Source organism: Argentina silus, assembly GCF_951799395.1.
Source record: "Argentina silus genome assembly, chromosome: 12".
Classification (NCBI taxonomy): domain Eukaryota; kingdom Metazoa; phylum Chordata; class Actinopteri; order Argentiniformes; family Argentinidae; genus Argentina; species Argentina silus.
In genome coordinates this window covers 3181120-3206571 of record NC_139666.1, presented here as the reverse complement: position 1 = coordinate 3206571, position 25452 = coordinate 3181120, and the positions used below count along the sequence as shown (strand labels likewise).

Below are 25452 nucleotides of genomic sequence, written 5' to 3'. Positions count from 1 at the left end.
TTAAAGGGACAGTTCAGCCAATTTTCATTCTTTTGTTATTATTTCACTTCATTATATTATACGTTACACGAATCTGTACACAGTAGCGGGACCCTCTGCGCTTAGCCTTCCATTCTATTTTCACAGCACCAAAAATGTACCATAGTTAGCGACCGCTAGCTGTTTCCATGGATTCTCAATCAGTGATACAAATTGGGTGAACTATCCCTTTTAAAGCCAGTTTGTCTCTCTAAATGTACATCATTTCTACAAGGCAACATCAGTGGAAGTCAAGTTAGATTAGTTTACATGAGCAGGTTCTCCAGGATTGATCAATGTATTTTTCACCATCTCACATACAGTATCTATCCAATCTTTTGAGATCTTCACAAGGGTCTAGGGCAGTCAAAAGGGCCAAATCTGGACAGTAAACAGATTTAATGTGGCCCGCCAAGATTTTAGTAAAACAATGGCTTAATGTAAGCAAATACCCCTGTTCTAAGGGGTTTCTGGACAGGGCCAGAGTGTTAAGATTAGGATGGATAAACACAGGGGGTGCAAGCTCTAACCAGATGTTACTCTTGGAATGCAGTGCCGACCAAGCCCTGGACCGGTTCGCCATGAAGAGGTTTTATGAAGACAAAGTACTTCCTGTGGGTCAGCCATCACAGAAAAGGTCAGTGATGAGATCACTTCATGTTGTTTGCCCGCTCACTACCCTATCCTGTGCTGAGGTGCTACCAGTGTGCCCCCCTCCCCCCAAGTAAAAGAAAAAAAAAAGAAGAAAATAGATTTTCCTTACCACTTCTACTGTTGTCTTTCTTTCTTTTGTCTTTTTCAATAAAAATGAATCCACCCATGTCACCACCCCTGGATCTTACTATCCATATATACAAAATACAATTCAAAGTACAGTATCACACCTAAGACCAAAACGAACAAAACAATAACCCAAACAGGGTAAAGGCACTGTAAACCCCAAAAATACAGCAGTTGGGTAAAGTAAAGTAAAGTGAATCTTCTATTCAGGCCTCAAGAGGCTCCCCTCTTGAGGCCTGATTAGGAGGCTTGAGAGAATGCCTGATTCATCTCCAGAGTTGAAAGTCAAAGTTCATAAGCATGATATAAGCAATGGTCGTCTTATCCTCTTAATGTATTTCTATTTCTGTCCAGTCTACACAAAATAGCCAAGTAATCCTAATGTTGTTGAAACATTGCAATCCTGACAATATCAGTATCCTCCAGTACATGGCCTCTCTCTCTCTCTCTCTCTCTCTCTCTCTCTTCTCTATCCTCACATTCTCTCTCTTCCTCTCTTACATGTTCTTCCCTTCCTCTGCTCCTTAATCTCTGAATCCAAACCCCATACCCCTCTCTCTCTCTCTCTCTCTCTCTCTCTCCCTCTCTCTCTCTCTCTCTCTCCCTCTCTCTCTCTCTCTCTCAGGTATGTGCAGTACTTCAGTGGTCTTCTCTCGGGACACATCAAGATCAACAACAAACCGCTATTCCTTCACCATGTCATCATGCACGGCATCCCCAACTTTGAAGCCAAAGGAGGTGAGTACACACACGCACACACACACACACACACACACACACATACACACACACACACGCATGTTTTTTTGTTTTTTTACTTTTACTCAATGTTTTATTATGACTTTTGCAGGTTGCCGCCCTTTTCTCAAGATCTACCAAGCCATGCAGCCTGTCTACACATCTGGAATCTAGTACGTTCATCATGTTGGAACACACACACACACACACACACACACACACACACACACACACACACACACACACACACACACACACACACCACACACACACACACACACACACACACACACACACACACACACACACACACACACACACTTGCCCTCCTGCCAGTATACATTGTGCACTTGCCACACGTTATTTTGTTGAGCTAACCTCCCGAGTCGTAGCTCTAGTTACGGGACCTCAGATGTCCCGGCCTGGTGTTATGATCAGTAGTAGTGTTATTAGTAACCAGAGAGCCAGTGAAATAAGCATTAGGGGCAGCTGTATGGACGCCCCAGGGACCTTCCAAGTGGACCCCTACAGCTTCCCAGGACTGGCCAGGAAATGATGGATTATACTGCTTTGTACAGTCGTTTGAGCACAGAGGGGGGGGGGGGGGGGGGGGGGTAGTGATGCCTGCAAGATGGCGAGGGAAATAGGGGCACCCAGGGTGGCACTCGTGTGGTGTCTACTTCCCCTTCCTTCCTGCCCTCCTTCCTTCCTGCCCTCCTTCCTTCCTGCCCTCCTTCCTTCCTGCCCTCCTTCCTTCACTGCCTTTGTCTCGTTCCTCCTTGTCGTCCTTTATGCGTGTCCTTACTCTCCCCTCCCCTCCCCTCCCCTCCCCTCCCCTCCTAACAGACATGACACGTCTAAGGCACTTTAATGCAGAGTGACGCATCTACAGTATGTTTACTGTGTTCTCCCATATCTTGAGTGCAATTGTCATTGCTATTTTGTTTGTGTGTGTGTGTGTGTGTGTGTGTGTGTGTGTGTGTGTGTGTGTGTGTGTGTGTGTGTGTGTGTGTGCGTGTGTGTGTGTGTGCGTGCGTGTGTGCGATTATGAACACTACACGTCTTCTAACACACGTTATTTGGCTTCATCTGGATGTGAGAAAAAAATCCCCAAAAGTAGCTCCTCTGCTACCCAGACTGCTTCACTGCCCCCCCTCAACGCCCGCAATTCACATTCCTCCCTCATCCCTTCTCTCACATGCATCCTATTACTGCTCCTTATCCTTTGATCCCTGTCTCCCATTTAGACAAGCATGTACGCACTAATACTGACATTACCCTAAGCCTTAGATAATCCAAAATTTCACTGTCATACCAGCCACTGAAGTATTGTTAACAGCCAATCATCTAGCCCTGCTGATCATATACATGTGACTGTTCATGTGAATCGTAGAGGCATACAGTATATGATAGCGTGATGATGAACACGTGTTTGGTATGAGGTAGCGGTGCGTCTGAAATAGCAACACATGTCTTCTACGTTTGCAGTCACGTCCAGGGAGACGGTCAGACCAGTATCTGCATCACCATCGAGCCTGGCCTGCTACTGAAGGGGGACATCTTGGTAAGTGTCGTACAATGTGGCTTACATCTCAAGTAGCATTTTACTGTTTGCTATACACAGGTTTTCTCCCGTAGGTTTTTTTTACTTTGAAAAAATATCTCAAGTTGAATGAAAATTCACAAACACCCTTGCAGAGGTGTGGCCACAGAACATTTTCACGTGACCGTTCAATGAAAACAGTGAGACAGTGAACATTTTGTAAAGTTTGACAAGAGACACAATTAAATAGGGGAGACAGCTGCAATAAAGGACTCCTTCCTATCACTTTAAAAAAGTAGAATGTCTGTGTAATATACCTGGAACAAGGAACTTTTGCCTCAGGTAGTTGGACCCCAGTTAATAATAGGGGAATCCAATTGATTGTAGCCACCTTGCTTTGGGGCACAAATGCAATGTGTTTGTCTGTAACATTTTATAGTCACCATTCATAAAAGAAATAGGGCTGTAAGAATTTGAAGGAAGGACAGTTGGCATGGGTCCTACCTCAGTTTAAAGACCCTCATTAGCACACACTATGCTGGCTGTAAAATATCATGTCAAAATGGCCATGGAGTGTACTTCCTCTCCAAGGGCATGCTGGGTATATGAGGCCCAATTATTGTGTCATGCTAGTTGTGGAGGCATATCTTTAGTTGCCCACCGACCTTTGCCCTTTTCCACTAGACATGGATCGTGTTGGCGTGACACAAGGAGATGCTTTTTTAATGTGCAGCCAAATAATTGTGTACCTCAGCCAAGTTTCTTCTTATGACATGTCATTCAAGACATAAACCTGATGTGTCTTCAGAGCTCATTATTTCCGCAAGGGGAATTTTAAAAGCGGCACTTACCTAAGACGGTATCAATTTGGCCCTGAAAACAGATACTGTAGCAGCTGTTCTAGCCAAAGTACATCATATCTCATCAGCTATCGACACTAATGGATTTCGCTGAATGCATCATCCGACCCCATCTTGTACTTGCGCTGATGTGTGTTACTTTCAAATTGATTCTTTAAAAAAGTTTGCTCAGGCATAGGACATTTTGCATGCCAATACAACTTCGCTTTGTACAGCATGCACTTTTGATATTGTTTCTTCAATACACCGACTCATGGAGTACTTTGTCTTGAAATACATCCACTATCAGTTTTTGGTCAGTCATCTGCATTGGTGTAGGCTCACTGGCATTATTCTTGTCCTTATTATAGACCTCCAGTGGGAGGTACTGTACACTGCATCCCATAAAGCCACACTAGCCGCAGGACATTTGGCCTGGTTCCCCCTCTTCCTCCATTCAGACTTGTTTGTTTTGACTCTGTCTCTGTCTCTTGCTAAATAGCTTCATTAAACGTTAAGGAGGGCTCTACAATAGAAGCCTTCTTTTTTTATTTTTTTTTAAGACATTTCTGCTTTTATTGGGATAGAGACAGTAGAGACTGACAGGAAGGATGGTGTGAGAGAGGAGTGATGACATGCAATATGTGTAGAGGGTCGGAATCAAACCAGGAACCTTGCGATTATGTGGTATGCCCATTAATGTGCTACACCACTAAGCCACCCACAATAGAAGCTTTCTGTCACATGCCAAGGACATGCTGTACACCAAACTGACATTGTTTTTGTCATGACATGGGAAGGTTTCATGGGGAAAAAAAGATAACCCAAAAGACATTCTTATTCATTCAGGGTTATGGGGGTCTGGAGTGATACATTCCAGTAGAATAAGAATGTTTTCAGGCTTTACCCTTAAATGCACTCTCACAGTGTTCTAACCTCGACCCTTTCTCTGTAAAGCCACAGTTTTCGGGCGGTGTGTGTCGTTCGGATGAAGCGCGATGCTCTGTATTCCTTTAGTAAGTTAGGTAAATGTGAGGTCCTTGTAAAAGTCCTGGCCAAGCCTAGCCATCATGAGGCACAGTGGGGGAGAGAGTGAAGAGTTTCCTGAGCAGGGTTTTAGCTAGGCTTTATAAGGCTCTGGCGTGGATAGCAATTGCCTGGATAATAATGCTTTTGTTGGGGGAGTCAGGCCATACATTTACAGGGTTATATATAAAAACTCTTACTGCTTTCTCTAGCACAGAGCCAATGCAGTAGAACAGGATTGGACTGTGAATCAAGCTGGTGTGTTGGCTTGTTTCCAATGACCATGAAACGTTGCTTTCAATGTGGACATAGAATGTGATTCAAATGGACTTTGAGAAAGTTAGGGTGATTTACTGTACATTGAAGCATGAACATCTAATTGCTTTGGTTTCATGTGGAACTTGTCTTCTTGATCTATGTTATCGACCTTTTAAAGTTGTTGCTTGTTTTAAGGACTGAAAATGTAATGAAATAGTCACCTCAGTGTCTTAAGCAATGATAGTCACAGTTCCACGAAATGTGTGGTCAGTTTCTGTGAAGTTCCTGTTTTAGACTGTGTCTCTTGCCCTCTCTAGCTGAAGTGCTACCACAAGCGCTTCCGAAGCCCTTCCCGGGATGTGATATTCCGGGTGCAGTTCCATACCTGCGCGGTGCACGACTTGGGAATTGTCTTCGGAAAGGATGAGCTTGATGAGACCTTCAAGGGTAAGACTTGCCATTCCTGCTAAAATGTCCACAAAGTTGTAATATTTTCAGATAAATGCATAAACTCCCAGTCTAACTGATATGATGATCGTATCGAATTCAGTGTGGCACTATCGCATAGTTCAATTATATTATTATTATTATTATTATTATTATTATTATTATTATTATTATTATTATTATTATTATATTACTATTAGTATTATTATTGTTAGTTTCAAATCCTCGTGCTGTTTTGAACATGGACAGTCCTTTCTCTTTTCTTTTCCTCAAAACAGATGAGCGATTCCCAGAGTATGGCAAGGTGGAGTTTGTCTTCTCCTTTGGGCCTGAGAAAATACATGGTAAGCATCTCCTTTCATACCTCCTTTCATACCTCCTTTCATACCTCCTTCTCCTTTTTGTGGCCATTTTGTTAAAGAGAGGTGATTTTAACTGTAGATGGCATATATCTCATATGGACATATCACACAGCTCTAGTTCGCCCATCTACGTAGCAAGCATAAAGTATGCCTTGGATTGGTTCCACCAGGTTGCCTCCCCTCTGACCCCTCTCTTTTGGTTTCAGGGGTGGACCACCTGGAGAATGGTCCTACTGTCTCAGTAGACTACAATACCCAAGATCCTCTTATCCGCTGGGACTCCTATGAGAACTTCAACCAGCACTGTGAGGACACAATGGAGGGTGAGTAGCACTTGGAATGTCATACCAGTGGTTAGTTGATATCAGTGTCCCTGTTCTCTGTGTTGTGATTCCAGATAAACATGTTTGGACTGTTATATCTTTATCAGACGTGAATACACACACACACACACACATGTGCACGCACACACACGCACACACACACACACTAACACACTCGCACAAACAGCAAGAACAGTTGAACCACACACTAGTCTTGTTTGTTGTAAAGCCTGCAAGGTGTTAATGGCTGAGGCTCTTAACACCCCCAGATTATGGAATCACCTCATTTAAAAAGACCAGGAGGGACACTCATTATTTTTAAGTTAACCAAGCAAAAAGATGCACGCACACACGCACGCACGCACGCACACCCACCCACCCACACACATACACACACACATATACACACATACACACACACACACACACACACACACATACTCCCACTACTGTAGTCACGAACATCAGACTTTTCAAAGAGGGCAGTTTGTGTGTGCTTGCCTCTCCCTTGGCTGTCTCTGTGTGCGTGACAGAGAGACAGATTCAATCAGAGCTCTAACAGAGTTTAGAGGCTTTTCACACGTTCATCTCCCTAATCTCCAGCAACAGGGAGACGTGACACAGGAGCACAGGAGTTGCGCCATTAGGATTCTGACCGTATGCATATCAAGTGAGGATAAAGCATTAGGATATGTAGTCTGTACCTTGAACATAACTCTTCCTGTATTAACACGTGATCCGAACATGACCATAATCTCAAATGAATCCATTTGACCCAGTTTGGTGGGTAATATCACTCTGTTCTGTTTGCCCCAGAAGGAGATACGGGATATGACTGACTGAACTTTTAGTACAGCATGTGGAATGTAGAATTATCTTCAGATATTTCAGATTTGTTTTGTATCAAAGCAGGTTTCTGTGAACAAGTATGCCCTTCTATCTAGGGTATAAGATACACGTGTTCTGTATCTTCCTCCTTGTCTATTCTTTGCCCCTTTAGTGTACTTTGAGAAGGGCTCTGACCAGGTAGGTGTCAGTAGTCTTCGCTGTGAAGAAGCCTTTGGTTGGGCGTGCTTAGGGGAGGTGATGGTAACGACGTATACAACCCGGTCTTAAGGCTGGTATATTAGCCGCCGTATCCATGACAACATAGATCTCTTTACAGAGCTACTGTTACCTTGGTTGACTAACTGGCTAGCTAGCTGACTAACTGACTTACCTACTATATTAAATATATGAAATCCATGATACCTATTCATATACCTAGATGAAATCCATGATACCTATCCATATACCTAGATGAAACCATTATACCTATCCATATACCTAGATGAAATCCATTGTCATTAGCTGCTGCTAAGTTAGAACTGCTTATGAAATGCCACACTCATGATAGCTTGAAGGTCTCATTACAGAGGTGTCAAGATAAAATGTCCTCTCAACAGGCAGTCTATATAATGGTAGTGGCATAGTGGGAAAGACAGCAGTCCCTTCACGTCCATCTGGTGTGTCTGTCTTGACCAACGGAACAACAGGAGCCCAAAGCGCCCCGCGTCCCAGCTCTTTAGGATTCCAGTCCCAGTGAGAGACATTCCTGAGGTGTAGCCACACGGTCAGACGTAGCATTCCTGGTGTGGAGCAGTGGTCACTCTCAGTGCCGCGTCCTAGGTGACAGCATGTGATTATGTTGTTTTCTTCAATTGACTTGCTGTCCACTTGTTGTTGATATTCATGGGCAAATCAATAGATCGTTGGAGTTTCATTTGCATGGCGCTTTTCACAAATACATTCGTCTCAAAGTGACAATTTCTGATTCATATAAAAGCAAAAATACCTGAAAGAAAGATACATTTATCCATTTATGTCTATTGGATTCTAATTTATACATTTGTAACTCTTGCACTTCTGCTTACATGTGATTGCACGACTGAACTCTGAAACTGGTTGCTGTTGTGTTTTTTGGTGCCTCACTTACTTCAATGTTCCTGTTCTCTCTGGCTGCTTGTCTTGGTCCTCTGGATAGTTCTGGAAGGCCAGAGATCATCTGACCGTGGCCATCCCTTTTATCACCATGGCCATAAAGTGTCCATCCCCTATCACCCATCACCGGCTTTAAATAGGGGACGCCAAAATAGTTGGCAGCTTGTGTGTGTGTGTGTGTGTGTGTGTGTGTGTGTGTGTGGATGTGGGTATGTGTGTGGATCTCACTGGACAGTTTATTTGCCTTGGACCTCAGCAAAGCGGTTCCACTGCTCCCTCAGTCACCTTCTCTGGTCTTAGTGTCTGTTTGACACTAAGACACCGTGCAAAACTCCTGCTGGAGTTACTCCTATTTCAGAGGAAGGGGGTGTTTGTGGTACTGGCACAGACAGCTCATGTGCTTCCAGGAAACTGGGGTGTTTGCATCTCCACTGTAATTAAGTGTGTTCCTGACTCTCTCCAGACTTGTTGGTCAGAGCTGAGATGGCAACCAGCTCCACCAAACTGAAAACCTCTTAAACTCCATACCCTATTTCACTCATTTCCGCCTAAAAAAACAGACCTAAACTAAATTGCTTATGCCATGAGAAATATGATGATCAGATACAAAAGCAGGATGCCTGTCCGGACCAAAATATTTTGCAGATTCCAAATTCCAAATTCCAAATTCTGGATGGAAACATCAATGACATGACAAAGACACGTCTGCCCTCCTACTAATGCCTTCCAAGCCAGTGTCACTTTCATCACTGAGCAAATGGTCTGTTTTCTCTTTACCATAACAAATACGGCAAATACTTTCAAGATTAGAGGTTGGTGTTTGTTAAATGGGTTAAATGATTGTTTGAAACTGAGAAACGAATGGAGCGAATTTTGAGCAACAACCTTTCTTCTGTGACCGGTGAGTGGTTTTGGAGCGGAGCGCGGAGAGGATGTGGAGTGAGGGAGTGGATGTGGAGAGGATGTGGAGAGGATGTGGGGCGAGGGAGAGGATGTGGAGTGAGGGAGAGGATGTGGAGCGAGGGAGAGGATGTGGAGCGAGGGAGAGGATGTGGAGAGGATGTGGAGCGAGGGAGTGGATGTGGATGTGGAGCGAGGGAGAGGATGTGGATGTGGAGCGAGGGAGAGGATGTGGAGAGGATGTGGAGCGAGGGAGAGGATGTGGAGAGGATGTGGAGAGGATGTGGAGAGGATGTGGAGCGAGGGAGAGGATGTGGAGAGGATGTGGAGAGGATGTGGAGAGGATGTGGGGCGAGGGAGAGGATGTGGAGAGGATGTGGAGAGGATGTGGGGCGAGGGAGAGGATGTGGAGCGAGGGAGTGGATGTGGAGTGAGGGAGAGGATGTGGAGTGAGGGAGAGGATGTGGAGTGAGGGAGAGGATGTGGAGCGAGGGAGAGGATGTGGAGCGCGGAGAGGATGTGGAGTGGATGTGGAGAGGATGTGGAGAGGATGTGGAGCGCGGAGAGGATGTGGAGAGGATGTGGAGAGGATGTGGAGCGCGGAGAGGATGTGGAGAGGATGTGGAGCGAGGGAGAGGATGTGGAGAGGATGTGGAGCGAGGGAGAGGATGTGGAGCGAGGGAGAGGATGTGGAGAGGATGTGGAGAGGATGTGGAGAGGATGTGGAGAGGATGTGGAGCGAGGGAGTGCACAGCCTCGGGAGGAAGGAGAAGCATCGCCTACTGCTTAACTCTGCTCACATGCTCCGATTAGGCCAAACTACTTTATTCACGTCTCAGTTGACGGGCGGCAATGTGGAGGACAACGTCAACAAGCAATCTCATCGAAATCCATATTGCCTGATAAAAAATCCTTCTTTCAGTCAACGGACAGGGATGTCTTCTTGTCTGTTCCATAATCTCAAATGTAATTTAAGAGGGAAGTGAGATACATTCGTATGAGAGCAGTAGGATAGATAGACATGGGTTTGTTGGTCCATTATCACATATTTCACTATTGCCAAGCCCACAACACTTCTAGTATAGTTTGTGTTTGTGTGTGTGTGCGTGTGTGTGTGTGTGTGCGTGTGTGTGTGTGTGTGTGTGTGTGTGTGTGTGTGTGTGTGTGTGTGTGTGTGTGTGTGTGTGTGTGTGCGCGCACGTGCACTCTGCACCCTCAGACACCACAAGCCTTACAATAGCACAAGCCCAAAGGACCACTTACCATTGTGGTCCTTTGTGCTTATAAAACACTCAATACCCCTAAAACGTCATGAGACATCTTGAAACCATAACTCAAATAACATTACCAACACAGTCTCAAAGCCTGAATCTTTAAAGTCTCAAATCAATCAATCTCAAAAACAACTCCTGTTGTCTCAAACAAAGCTCCACCACTTTCATTCTCTCAAAAACAACTCATGGAATCTCAAACACATCTAAAGTCTCAAACACGCTCTCAAGAGTTAAAGCCTCCACTCTACTGCACAGTGTCACAGGGGGGGGAGTGACAGAGCATGCAGTGTGTGTGTGTGTGTGTGTGTGTGTGTGTGTTTGTGTGCACGTGTGTGTGCGTGTGTGTGTGTGTGTGTGTGTGTGTGTGTGTGTGTGTGTGTGTGTGTGTGCGTGCGTGCGTGTGTCTGTGTCTGTGTGTGTGTGTGTGTGTGTGTGTGTGTGTGTGTGTGTGTGTGTGTGTGTGTGTGTGTGTGTGTGTGTGTGTGTGTGTTTGTGTGCTCCCACTCTGGTCAGACACATACCGTACTAATGGGACATGGTCAGTAAAGTTCCTCTCTTTTTTTTGACGCAAGTGAGTTTCTAAAGAGCAATAAATGACTAGTGAATTGCATAGATGCTGAGATTTACGGTTTACAGGTAAACTGGGGACGTTGTTCTGAACTTGCCCTCACATGTTTTGAATTAATTATTCACATCAGATTTCTCATTTCGCCAACCTCTTAAACTGAGGTTATCGCACTACTCTGTTAAAGTTTGGACACCTACAGTATGAGTCTCTCAAAGTGATCTCAAACTTGCCTTGGATTTCACTTTTCGTCTCAGTTTTTGAGGTGAGAGAATCATAATCAGGTTATTTTCACACTAAACTGTTAACTTGAATGCTGAACGTTAGTATGCTGACATTATTGAACATTGAATGTTGCATTTTGTCAAATATGAGGATAATTGAACACATGTGGTATATGTAGGTTTTATAGTCCAGCTGTATACACAGAGAACAGAGACACTGTAAGCATTTAGAGGGCTTCTCTTTTTCAAAACCAAAAATCAACCAATTGTCGCTGCTGCGTAGCAAACCCTGCATTTGGCTTCAATGTGGTTTGTCTTGTGATAATAAGTTATACTTTATCCAATGTTTAGCCAGGGTGGCGACGTGACAGCCTGTGTGTGTGTGTGTGTGTGTGTGTGAGAGAGAGAGAGAGAACAGTGTTAGTGTTTATTCTCTGTCCCTGTGACTACACAGCCACACTATTGTAAGTCTTTTCAGTACTTATTTAGGGAACGATAGATTCTCTCTATTAGTGTCAAGTTGTTGACACACCGTTGGATTTGTTGGTTGGATTGGTGCTTGACAACAGAGTGATGTTATGCTGAGCAGCTGTAGAGGGATTGTGTTCCCTGGTCCTTCCTTCCAGGGGCAGGTTGTCAGGCTCTGTAGTGCCGGGGGACAAGGACCAACATGGAGCACCAAGGTACCAAATGGAGCAAAATGTAGTTTATTACATTACGTAAACATTGCCCTCATATCATCTTTCCATACTCAGAATTTGAAGAAAACAAAAATAGACAGTCCTCTACATGTTTGTTCCTTACTTGCAGGAAGCATGGTGTTCACTGGTGCAGATGCCTTTTTAACATGGTTTAACAGCCGTGTGCGCATGCGTGCGTGTATTTGCGTGCATATGTGTGTGACTTTATTTAAATCGTTGTTTAAATCCCTGTACTGTATGTGCTTTAGTATTCACACTGTTTCATGTAGTACACATACTGACAAATACCTACTTTCACCAGATTTGTATTGAACTTCCCAGCTGACATCTATCTATCTTGCCGTGAGAACTAAACTATGAGGCCCATCTGATTGTAGTTAATTCTCATTAAAATGTGCCGGGGCGAAAAACAGTGTTTCTCACAGAACATGGGAGAGGTGAAGCTGTCTGGCCTTTGTGTTGGAAACAGGCCTAAACTAGACAGTGTCTCGTCTGTGTGGGGCTTTGGGGATTACATTGCTTTGACTCCAAACTCCTTACTGTTTGGAGGTGCGTAACAGCAAGGACAGACAGAAAGAATGCCCTCTAGGAAAAAGGCATCAGACAAACACAACAGGATAACATGTGTCTTGTGTATAGAATTGAATGTCCCCCTTGTCTCTGGTTTGGAACACAGAAATGGGGCTGATTTCTTTGAAACACAGAATGTGTAGGAATGACCATGGCTGTGAAGTGATAATCCTATTCGAGAGTTGAACAATTCTCATTGAACAAAAATGCCACCACAACAATTGAGAAGTCACTTTGCGCAACCACTTGTCTCTGAGGAACAGTACTAGCCATTAGCCGCATTGGCTAATATATGTGAACCACATATACGCCCTCATGGCTTCAGATTGCCTCCAGCTGTTGTCCAGACTCTCTCTCTCTCTCTCTCTTTCTCTCTCTCTCCCTCCCTCTCTCTCTCTCTCTCTCTCTCTCTCTCTCTCTCTCTCTCCCTCTCTCTCTCTCTCTCTCTCTCTCTCTCTCTCCCCCTCTCTCTCTCTCTCTCTCTCTCTCTCTCTCCCTCCTTCTCTCTCTCTCTCTCCCTCTCTCTCTCTCTCAGCTGTTTGGCTGACAGCGTAACACAATGTTTGTCTTTGGGCTTAACGACCTCTGGGAACCGGCCGTGGGTGGAGGAGAGGAGGAGGAGGAGGAGGAAGAGAGGAGGACAGGAACCAGGGACTCGCCTATCTTTATTAGACACGGTTGTCTTGTTTTCCTTGACGCTTCGCAGGCCCTCACGCATCCACCTGAATGGGTCACTTATCCTGCTGAATAGAAGCCCTATGAGCTGTCCAGATTTGTGAGAGAGAGGTCTAGTTCTATACACGTAAGGACATACACACACATACATACACAAGCACACACACACACACACACACACACACACACACACACACACACACACATACATACATACACACAAGCACATGTGGCCACGCAGACACATACTCTCTATCACTCGTACATACATACAGTATAAGACATGCTCACATGCTCACACACACACACACACACACACACACACACACACACACACACACACACACACACACACACACACCCACACACATACACACACACACACACACACACACACACACACACACACACACCCACACACACACACACACACACACACACACACATACATGGAAGTTGTCAGACACAGAAACATCCCCATTGGGGATGCAACCCATTATTCCCCTCCTACTATCTCAACTCTGAAGAGAGGGAATCCCACTCTCTCCCCTCGCTGCTTCCTCCAGACAGCCCCTGGACCTCGTCAAAGCCAGATCCACTACACTTCATCAGCATGACTCATGCACTGCATTCTGCAGTGCCAAAGCAATTAGACTGTCAACAGCATTGTGTGGAGAAACGTATTGCACTGTATTGGACAATCAATATTGTATGCGAAGGAGATATCGATGCATTAGTAGCCTAAATGCTTAGACTTCAATACACCGAAGTCATCAAGAACTATAAATGCCCCTGGCCTTTTAGACTCAATATTAACTAAGGCTGAAATGGAGTCCGCTGCCCGTCCCCCCTACAATAAAAAGACAAGCCCATCTGCTGTAGTGGGCCGGAGGAATTAGTGCTACATCAGGACAATGAAAAGTGCTGATTCACTGCCCACACACAGCCAACAGTCTGGCAACCGTGTCTCTCCCTCTCTGTCCGTCAGCTCCACTGAATTGGGTCCTTTGGAATTGCTTAATTCCTGTCCAATGATGTGCCTGAAGTAATGAGGTTCCGGTCTGGCCGATTTAACGTGGCAGAAGCCATGGAGGTGATAGGACCTTGTTTGGGGGTTGTCATGAGGACGTTTTGCACGTTGGATAGCTTATTGGCATCGGCTGTGTTTATCTGGCCCTATTGGCAGCACCTAATATCAGGCCTTATTACAGGGTTTCTGGAAGGGAATGTCAAAGCTGTGCCTAGCTATTCTCTATGAGAAATATAAACAGGCAAAAGGAATTGAGTCTGCCTTTTTTGTGTGAGAAGTCTGCGAAACTACCCTTGGTTTTAAGTAAACAGGAAGGACATATTTGTTTCTGTTTCTCACCTGTGTAAACCAATCAAGCTAAGGGGGTTTGAGGAAAAGGGTTGAGGAAAAACGACACTTCAAACAAACTAGGTGTGAAAGCCACCTAAGATAATTGTCTGTGGAGTCCCTCTGCAAGAAATCTGTTTAATTCAATCAGACTGAAAAGAACTGAATTTAAAGTTGCCAAAGAAAATCGAAGTGATTAGAATCTGATAAAGAATCTATAAATAATCAAATGGATGTAAATAGGACATGATACAGCAGATGGCTTTGAAAAGTGCACATCCTAAGTCTGGGTTTACACATGATATGTGCAATGATTCATTTGCCCCGCCTCCTTGGGTCTTCTCCAGACCACAGCATAGCCAGCCATGGTGATCAGAGCATCGCCTCAGATGGCCCTTACTGTAGGCTCTTCCCAGTGCTGCAAGCGGAGCTTGATTGCTTTTCCTGAGACACTACATCACCCTAAGTGAAACTTTAGCTCCTTATAGATGTGGGCTGTGATGTGTGTATGTGTGTGTGTGTGTGTGTGTGTGTGTGTGTGTGTGTGTGTGTGTGTGTGTGTGTGTGTGTGTGTGTGTGTGTGTGTGTGTGTGTGTGTGTGTGGGCATGTGTCTGCATTTGTGTATTTTCAAGCTGTAATTTATGTGTACTTAGTGTGTGTACTGTGTGTGTCTTTGTGTGGACTCAATGTGTCTACTACTATTGCATACTGTAGAAAGAGTTACCTCAAAGAGTTCACCCTGGAAGACTGACACAAATGTTGACTTAATGAAACGTGCGAGGGTTATCGTGTGTGGGAGAGTGACTTGAAACACACTTTGGGTTATGTGTTGCGGTTTGATGTCACGAAGCACCTACAACATAAGCAGGTACATTACCAGTGGGCATTATTCCACCATTCTGTACATCTCTATGGGATTCTCTTGCCATCCTATCTGCCTTCAAACACTTTATGATTCTATTTGCGCTGTCTCGCAGATATCCAAGGAGAGGATCGTTGATGCATTATTAAAGACCTCCATTTTAAATGCCCCCCCCCCCATTAGTCCAGAGTAAGAACTACACAATAAGCCCTGAGTTTACAGATCAGTACATTTTCAGGGACACGACTCTGGGCAGAAGTGCCGTGTCGCTTACAGCGGAAATCAAGGTGCCAGATATATTAAAAGCATTCAGCTACTCTTGAAAGCCAAAATGGAGGACAAATTTGAAAAAAACAGAACTTTAATGATAACAGATTATTAACAGAGTCAGCAGGAGAGGTGGTTTCCTGGTGATGTTTGCTGTCTGTGCCCTCCTCCTCGTCCTTGCACCTTCGTAGGAGCGGTAGTCGACTCCCAACCAGGAAACCTGCTGACGGACTGAATCAATAGTTTAGCCATTAACTGTTCCTGAATCTGGCACATGCTATAAACAGCTACAAGCACAGACCCAGGTTCTCTCCAGGGGGGCTGGAATGCTGGATTCTCAACCGCCATTAGTGGGACAAGTAGTGCCCGAGGTCACGTTCAACTAGGCTCTCACAGAACGCCGTCTTCACAGTGGTCGTCATTGTTGTCAGTGTTTGTGCTTGTGTTATCACACACATACACACACACACACACACACGTATGCATGCACACACACACACACACACACATATGCATGCACACACACACACACACACACACACACACACATAGATCATGAAGTCACAGAAACACACACAGAGACACACACACACACACACACACACACACGCACACACACACAGCGGCGGGTTCTGCAATTCCCCTGTAGGGCGTTAAGAGAGCAGGTTTCCTCTATAAAGTGTGTCTATGGTTTACAGGTCAAAGGTTGAAGGTTAGCAAGGGAGAGGTCATGCAGAGGGACCGTCTGGGGAACGGAACCTCAACACATTCTGACAGAACACATACTATATCATGTTACCAATTCACTGGGTCAGAATCTTAGTCCGTTCTAATTCAAGTCAGGCCTGGATTAGACTTGACATGGATGAATCTGGTGAAACTGGCTTCATTGAACTTGAGATGTGGCCTCTCAGGAAGTGTTTACACCCCAACGACTGCAGTCTGATCATGACATCACAGAAACACACACACACACACTCACACACACACACACACTCTGTGCAGACAGACTAAACAGTAGCGAACACAACACATCAGTAGAAACCCAGACAGAAATAGGGTGTCCATCGTTAAAAGCTGTGAAGGTGTTAGCTAACAGATTGGGTTCCCTCTATTTTGGATCTGACCTCAGCTCAGGCTTAAGAGATACGTCCAACTGGAGGAGGGACATCTAAGGCAGGGTTAAATCTGACCTGATGAGGGTTCAGTCCAGAATAGTCATTATCGTCACCCTTATGATTATCATTAACGATAAACGGACTGGAGTGGCAAACGGGGCACACAGAAGCACACAGAAGATGATGGTGGTGGTGACGATGACGATGATGATGATGATGATGAAGAGGAAGCCACCCTGCTTTCCTGTTTGAGGTTAGAAAAGGACATTGCTGACCCTTCATTTATGTGGGACAGTGCAGATGGATCAACATTTCAGTTTTCAAGCCAATGTAAATGTGCCGTGAGTGAGTTACTGTAACAGCAGCTAGAGAGCTCATTGTCCCTGGTCAGGTGAAAACAGAGTCAATAGAATCATCACAACATACCATGTTAGCTTTAGCTGTCGTGTAGCGTTACCTACGCTTGGCTTTGTTAGCGTATGGAAGTGGAATAAGCGAGTTAGGGTGTGTGGGCTATTTGAAGCTGACTGCTGTCCTGGTCCGCAGTCGCGTGTGTTATCAGACTGAAGGAGATAAGGAGGATATTTGCGCTCGGTTGTTGTGTTGTTTTCCACTGTTAAGCTTCTGTTTTATACGCTAACCCTAACCCTATAGATGAACCCTAACCCTGTAGATGAACCCTAACCCTGTAGATGAACCCTAACCCTGTAGATGAACCCTAACCCTGTAGATGAACCCTAACCCTGTAGATGGTGAGGAAAGATGAACTCTGCAATGGATGGGAGACAGAGGAGATCTGTGACCGCAAACTGAGTGGGAGGCTTCAGTGTAGATTATCTTTGTAACAGAACTACAGTATGTTGTATGAATGTAGTAGTGTGTGTGTGTGTGTGTGTGTGTGTGTGTGTGTGTGTGTGTGTGTGTGTGTGTGTGTGTGTGTGTGTGTGTGTGTGTGTGTGTGTGTGTGTGCGTGCGGGTGGATGGGTGGATGGGTGGGTGGGTGGGTGTGTGTGTGTGTGTGTGTGTGTGTGTGTGTGTGTGTGTGTGTGTGCGGGTGGATGGGTGGGTGTGTGTGTGTGTGTGTGTGTGTGTGCGTGCGGGTGGATGGGTGGGTGGGTGGGTGGGTGGGTGTGTTCACCATCCCTGCAGTCTCACCGGTGCCCTGTTCGAGATCAGATGCTGTTCATAACTTCTCACTTTCACCATAATTCTTTTGTTCATTTTTCCTCTCATCACCCTTTCCTCTCTTTCCTCTCTCTCTCTCTCTTTCTTCCCTCTCTCTTCCCTCTCTCTTTCTTCCCTCTCTCTTTCCTCCCTCTCTCTTTCTTTCCTCCCAGCCCATCGTAGGGTGTGGTTTTCTCAACACAGGGACGGCTTGTTTCTTTTCTCAGCCACTCAGTCTGATAACTTGTTAAATGCCAGTCACCGGTCATTGGAACCTAGTGGCTCTTTGCATTACGGAGCTGCTTGGCAGTATGTGTGTGTGTGCGTGTGTGTGCGTGTGTGTGTGTGTGTGTATGTGTGTGTGTGTGCTTGAGAGAGAGAGAGAGAAGAGTGAGAGAGGAGTGATGTCACTCCGTCAAACACATACCATGGGGTGTAGGAGGGGGGACACCCCCCCCCCCCCCCCCCCACACACACACACACACACACAGACTGTTGTGAGAGTCAATGGGATTTCACGGCAGTGGCTCACTCTCACTCTGACTCGCTCACTCAGCCGGTCACCAGAGCAGCAGCAGCAACACTGTGAGACTTGTGTAAAGGGAGGAGGAACCCTGTATCCCGAGCCAAGACAACTCCTCCTGCTCTCTCCAGAACGTTCCTCTCCAGGGGCTCTGCTTTGGGGTAGCAAAAAGGGGGCTTTTCCCAACTTCTCTGGACTATACCTGCGTCCACACAGGTGGGGGAGTCTCTTCTCTCTTGTTACGCATGTGAGACGGAGCTTAAAACCTAAAGTCACTTCCTTCCAACAGTAAGTGCTTCAGCATGTGTTGTTGTGTCACTGTTAATACTAATGTAGGTGTGTGTGTATGGAGCTGTTAATACTAATGTAGGTGTGTGTGTGGAGCTGTGCTGATAGATTTATCATCTGTCGCTGATCGGGTGTCACATTTGGCAGTCGGCAGGTGATTAAAAAGGTGCTGAAACAGAGAGAAAAAAGGGCAAGCTCCTCTTTCAAGGGGAATGTCTGTGTGTGTGTGTGTGTGTGTGTGTGTGCATGCCTGTTTGTGTACGTGTGCGTGTCTGTGTGCGCACATGTGTATGCGTACATGTGTGTGCGTGTGCATTGTGGTGTGTGTGTGTGTGTGTGTGTGTGTGAGTATGTGTTTTGGTATGTGTGTTTGTGTCCCTTCCTAATGTGTGGTGATGACTATGTGGTGTCAACCGCCAGCCTTTGGCTTTATGCCCTATTTGACTAATTTCCACTTAAAAACCAAACCCAAAATAAACTGCTAATAAGATTAGAAATATGATGATCGGATGCAAAAGCAGGATGCCATTTGATAGGTGACACCTTGACGTTTTGTGTGGATATGCTGACTCGTCATGGTCAGCATTAAGGTTTAAAATCTTTTGATTTGATAGACTTTATTAGGTGTCCGTTTCTTTTTGTTTTTGGTATCTAACAAATCAATTTTGCAGCTGATCTTGTCGGTTTGATAGTGTGGTATTGTCGGTTTGTGAGAAGTGTTAGTGTGAGGGTTACTTCTGAGTTTCTTATGTGTCGCCTCTAGAACCCTCTAGAACCCTCTAGAACCCTCCCGATTAGGCAAAGATAGGATCGGGCAGTCGTCAACGGCAACAGAGGCCAGAGTAGACTGATGGGGGGGGGGGGGGGGGGCTCACTTTTTCCAAGCAAAAGGAAGTGTTTTAAAGGAAGTGCTGGCTGTGGTCCTGGACTGATGAAAAGAACAAAACTCACTGTCCAGCGAATCAGCTATTAAAGAAGGATCTAGCATGTCCTTTAGTCCCCTTCTACAGCGCTTGTGCTAAGAGGATGAATACTTCAGGACTCAGTGTCCCACTCTGTCAAAGTGGCCTTCCAGATCCTGACATTAACACAACAATTCTTAATTATACTTAACCCTCCTTTTATGTAATGTGTTTACTGCTCTGTTTATGGACCGAAATTTTAAGTGTAATGTGGGGTTTTATATAAAGTCGAGGAATGGTTGAATGTTGCTCACTGTAGTGGAATTGAGGCTTGAAAGACATTCCAAGTAGAATTGTTTTGGAGCGAAGAGCCCCTTTCATTGCGATGGACTACAGTTAGTTAATCTCAAACTATATATGCTTGTTCCATTAATCTGTCTGTCCTACATTGGTATCACGGTGTACCTGCTAAGGCTTTAACCCATATCACTCTCTCTCTCTCTCTCTCATTCACACTCACTCACTCACTCACTCACTCACTCACTCACTCACTCACTCACTCACTCACTCACTCACACACACACACACACACACACACACACACACACACACACACACACACACACTCACTCACTCACTCACTCACTCACTCACTCACTCACTCACTCACTCACTCACTCACTCACTCAATCCCTCACACATTCAATCGTTCACTCTCTCTTGCTCTCTCTCATTTACTCACCCATGCTCAAAAACAAACAATTCCTAGACCTCCCCTGAGACCCTCCCCTACCTCCCCTACCTCCCCTGAGACCCTCCCCTACCTCCCCTGAGAGGCTGATGAAGAGGAAGGTATGGCATGTGTAACCCCGTGAAGAAGGAAGGCTCAACCCTACAGAGAGAGGTGTAAAGTTCAGTTTGCAAGGACACAATCCATCCTCACTCACCCCAAACTACGCTTTTCACGCTGACCTATAGGAGAATGGACAGGAAGTGACCTCAGAGCAGCTGAACAGCAGGGCCCATTCGTGCATCTCCAGTGTGGTTCATTCAACAGTCGCCCACAGTTCCGTACGTCCAGCCCTGTGGCGTGTCAGTGGGTTTCGCGAAGACACACTCTCTCTTTGTGCGGTGTGGTGTTCTCAGCGGTGCAATCTGATTTGTGCATCAGCAGACACCTGGGCGGGGCGTGGAGGCTTGGTGGGAACTGTGCATGAGGGGTTGGGGAAATATCTGATCACCCTTTGCGGGGTGTGATGCAGGAAAGCATTGGATTTAGTTGTTCAGATTGTTTGATGTCATTTGAAGTTGTGCACGTTGGTTGGACTGAGGTATAGTGGAGACAGTATAGTTTTTTCTTTAGTCCCAGGGTGCGTTGACTATACAGCCCTGTTGCTGTTTCAAATGTGAGCTCACTGCACATGGGGTCAGTTTTAAGTGGCGTACTGTATCGATCCAACAACATGGGCATTTAATGAAGGGCCTTTGCGGTTGGTGGTTTTAAGCGTTGTGACAGGGCTTAAAACACAGAAACAATGATGATATTGTTGTGTGCGAGTGTGTGTGTGTGTGTCTGGGTGTGTGAGTGTGTGTGTGTGTGTCTGTGTGTGTGTGTGTGTGTGTGTGTGTCTGTGTGTGTGTGTGTGTGTGCGTGCGTGTGTGTGAGTGTGTGTGTGTGTGTCTGGGTGTGTGTGTGTGTGTGTGTGTGTGTGTGTGTGTGGTATATTTAGGTTTCATCATAAGCTCATATGCATGCAATGTGTAATTTGGTGTAATCTAGCATTTTTAGTCTGTTTCTTAGTGTCTTTGTAGGAAATGTTCAGCATTGGTTCCAATAAAAGTCCAGGAAATAGCTACAGGCCTTACTTAGTGAGGCTGTTTTTCCATCGATGACTCACTACTTCTGAATGAGGCACCCTACACCTCCGTCTGGGAGGGTCCCCTGGACTACAAAAGGGGTGGGGCTGTGTGTGTGTGTGTGTGTGTGTGCAGTGTTTTTAGTTGCATATTCGTGTGTGTGTGTGTGTGTGTGTGTGTGTGTGTGTGTGTGTGTGTGTGTGTGTGTGTGTGTGTGTGTGTGTATGTCTGCAGGGTTATACCAGGGGTAAATGATATACAGTAGACAGTACACAATACCCTAACCCTAACACACATACAAACAAAAACCCACTCAGATTGTGGTGATTAGTGTCACTGGCTTGATAAATAGTGAGCCAGGCTAATGTGATTTCATCATTTTTTCCACATTACATGCCACAGCCCATTCTCATTTCCTGTCAGAGAGGCTGGTAAAATAGGCATAAGTTGGCTCGCATTTGGGTTAACTGCAGCTGTTTTAGCATCGCCTGCAAAATGAGAAATTACAATCTATGCCTCTCTCTCTCGTGCTCTTTCCCTTCTCTTTACTGTCACTTCTTTGTCCGCTTTCCTCTCTCTCTCTCTCTCTCTCTATCTCTCTCTATCTCTATCTCTCTCTATCTCTCTCTATCTCTCTCTATCTCTCTCTCTCTCTCTCTCTATCTCTCTCTCTCTCTCTCTCTCTATCTCTCTCTCTCTCTCTCTCTCTCTCTCTCTCTTTCTCTCTCTTTCTCCCCAATCCCATTGGGTTCAGTTGTTTAAAAGAACTATAGGTATGTTGCTGAAGCTAATCCTAACTATTTTAATGAGTTAATTAGTGAAATTGATTTATATGATCAACACTGACCAACACTGACCAACACTGACCAATACTGACAAATACAAATACTGACGACCTCCTCCCCTTCTTGTTCCTCTCCCTAGACGTCATTCACACGCAGGGCCCTCTGGACGGCAGCCTCTATGCCAAGGTCCGCAAGAAGGAGTCCGTCGACGGGGCGGTGACCGCCAACGGCCTCCCGCCCACCACGGCAGAGCACGCCATCCCCGCTGTTGACCACGCCCTGTCTGTGAGCAGCGACTCGGGGAACTCCACAGCATCCATTAAGACCGACCGCACCGATGAGCCAGTGGCGGCAGCCCCTCAGACGTGTCCAGTGAGCCAGCCTCCGCCTCCATCGCAGGTGGCCCCAGAAGAGGTGGCCCCAGAACAGGTGGCCCCTCCCGTACAGCAGCAGCCTATCAGCCCCCAGGAGAAGCAGGATTTGGAGCAGCTGCTGAGCGGCCTGGAGGGCCCCATGCACCGGCAGGGCTACCAATTCTCACCCTCGGGCGGAGGCACAGGAGGAGGGGTGCTCCACCTGGTGCCCGCCCAGGTTCACGTGAACGGGCACAACAGCAGTATCGACCGCGAGACGGATATCCTGGATGACGAGCTGCCGACGAGCCAGGAAGGTAACAGCGTCGACAGCTTGGCCACGCTGGAGTCCCTGGAGGGGAGAGCCACCCCAGCCGATCTCTACGACCAGCCCGAGACGGTGATCAATGGACGGGACGAGGTGCCGTACTTGGAGAGAAGTGTCCCGGAGAAGAAGTCCCCGGAGGACGTTATCGTCGTCACTGTCGGGTCCAGGGACGCGACCCCCGAGGTCCCCGTCACACTGGTGAGAAGCCTGTCGTCCGTCGCCCAAGAGCCGACCCAGGGCGAATCCGTCCCGCCCTCGGGTGGTTACATCATCAGCCAGAACGGGAACCTGTACCGGTCGCAGTCCTTCGGCGCCGAGCAGAAGCCCATGCCCAGAGCGCCGGCCCGCACCACCAGCAGCAGGGACGCCGTCCAGAGAGGCCTCAACGTGTGGCAGCACTACGGCGTCCCCGAGGAACCAGTGACGGACGGTGTCCATTTCGGCCTGCCGTCGGCCCTGCAGAGCCACCACAGCCTACCCCAGTTCCCTCACCAGCACCACCACAGCCTGCCCCAGTTCCCCCAGCATCACCAGCACAACAGCGCTTCACAGCAGGAGATCGAGCAGTCCATCGAGACCCTCAACCTGCTCATGCTGGACCTGGACCTCGGTCGTCCGCAGATGCCAAAGTCCCAAAGCGCTCCCCCGGGGGAGAACGTGGTGGTCACCACCCAGCCGTCCTTCTCCCAGACCCAGGCCCGCCCCTCTTACCAGGCTGACTCGGCCATCCACAGCCATCCAGAAGGCCCCCCCTCCACCACCCAACGACACTCTTCCCCCGTCCCGACGTTCGTATCACCTGGGCATTCTGGCACGCCAGAGCCCCCTGCCGTCCAGGGATCCACAGAGGTGTACCAGCCCGGTCCCGTGGTCAGCCGCCCAGCTGAACCTGCCAGCCGAGGGGAAGCCAGGAGCAGTCCTATACCTGCTCCTCAGGCCTACCCCACCCAGTCCTACCCCACCCAGGCTTACCCCACCCAAACCTACCCCACGCAGGCCTACCCAACCCAGCCCTCCTCCAACGTGGGCCAGCTGCAGCTGAAGCCCATCAACACGTACCCGCCCAGCACAGCGTCCCTGTCCCCGGACCTCCAGGAGCCTCAGCGGTGCCCCAGCGCCTCCTCCTCATCCTCCCAGCCTAGGGACACTGAGGCGGAGGAAGGATTTAGTGTCGAGGGCCTTGTGGCCCAGCGAGTGGCGGGTAAGACCGTAAATACTCTCTCATTTGTCCTCATTTGTAAATGCCGACTGTATAATGTATTTACAATGGACTTCAAAGTGATCCTCTCACTGAGATACAGTGAAATTATGAAAGACGGAAGTTAAATGCAAATGTATAGTTTACACCTAGAACTTGGTATGTCTGACTGCCTCCTTTTTAACTTGGTGTCAGCACAGATCAAGTTCAACATTGCACAACCATTGTACATCCAGTGGAAATGTAGACTTAAACACTCACACAAACACACCCCCCGGCAGCTCCATGTGAAGGTCCCAAAGTGAGACTCAGTATCCCTTTATGAGGCCAGCTTGACTTTCCTGGCTCAAAGCGTTGCCCTTTGAGCTGTGGTGTTGGCATTGATATGAGCCCTATGAGGTCACAATCAAGGCATTGTACATAGTGCTGTGTCTGAGGTTTTTCTCAGAAGTCCCTGCACTGCACTATACTATACTGTATTGGTTGCTGTGGTTTTACAGAACCTCTTCTCCCATGAAAGGACACACCTACTGATACATCTGATTCAGTCCTTTTTTTTTTTTTAAGTATTTTGTCTTTCGATGTATCCAGTTTTTGTCCAATCAGAGTAACAAACTGTGACAAGCACTAAAAAACAAAACAACAATAACAAAAAAGCAGCGTCTTATAATGCCAGTCTGCTTTGGCAGAGAGCTCATCAAGCATCATCACAACACATGCTCAGACAGTAAGCGCTCTATCCAGCAGAAGCAGTCAGCCTGTTGTAACCCAACACACACACAACATCCCGCAGAGCAGTCGGGAGCAAGGGAGCTCCTCATAAAACCGACACAAAACAGCGTGCCTGAAAACCGTCGCTAAGCCGTGAGGATGAAGGGGGAGCAGTTCTGCCCCCCTTCCTTGAGATCCCTTCCCCGAATGGCACAGTTGGCTGTGATCTCTCTGTGCTCTGGAAGGTGTTAAAACAGATTCATTCTCTTTTTCTGTCCTACAAGGGGAAGCCGCTCTGATCCCAAGTCCATGGCAAACAGTCTGCCGTAATAGAGTTGAATTTGACCTCTAACAGAGAGAGTAGAACTGCTGTATGTCATCTTGTTGACACCACAAAGACGACTGTCATTAGCGGTTGAGAAGTTAGCGCTTGTATAGTTTTATCACCTCCGTCTCTGTTTGATAGTAGCTTATCACCCAGTGCATTGTGTCTTTGTCCGATCCCTGACCCAGAT

General features: G+C 46.7%; 1 protein-coding gene across 1 annotated transcript in view; it reads left to right on the top strand.

Annotated features, from left to right (window-relative positions):
• Positions 1–25452, top strand: part of tns1b (tensin 1b) — an 89702-nt gene that overhangs the window by 39203 nt on the left and 25047 nt on the right. The window contains exons 9-16 of the mRNA XM_083682040.1: positions 572–655; positions 1424–1536; positions 1649–1709; positions 3025–3100; positions 5520–5649; positions 5928–5993; positions 6218–6334; positions 22487–24229. Of these exons, the coding sequence (XP_083538166.1) occupies positions 572–655; positions 1424–1536; positions 1649–1709; positions 3025–3100; positions 5520–5649; positions 5928–5993; positions 6218–6334; positions 22487–24229 (2390 nt within the window). The remainder of the gene's footprint in view (positions 1–571; positions 656–1423; positions 1537–1648; positions 1710–3024; positions 3101–5519; positions 5650–5927; positions 5994–6217; positions 6335–22486; positions 24230–25452) is intronic.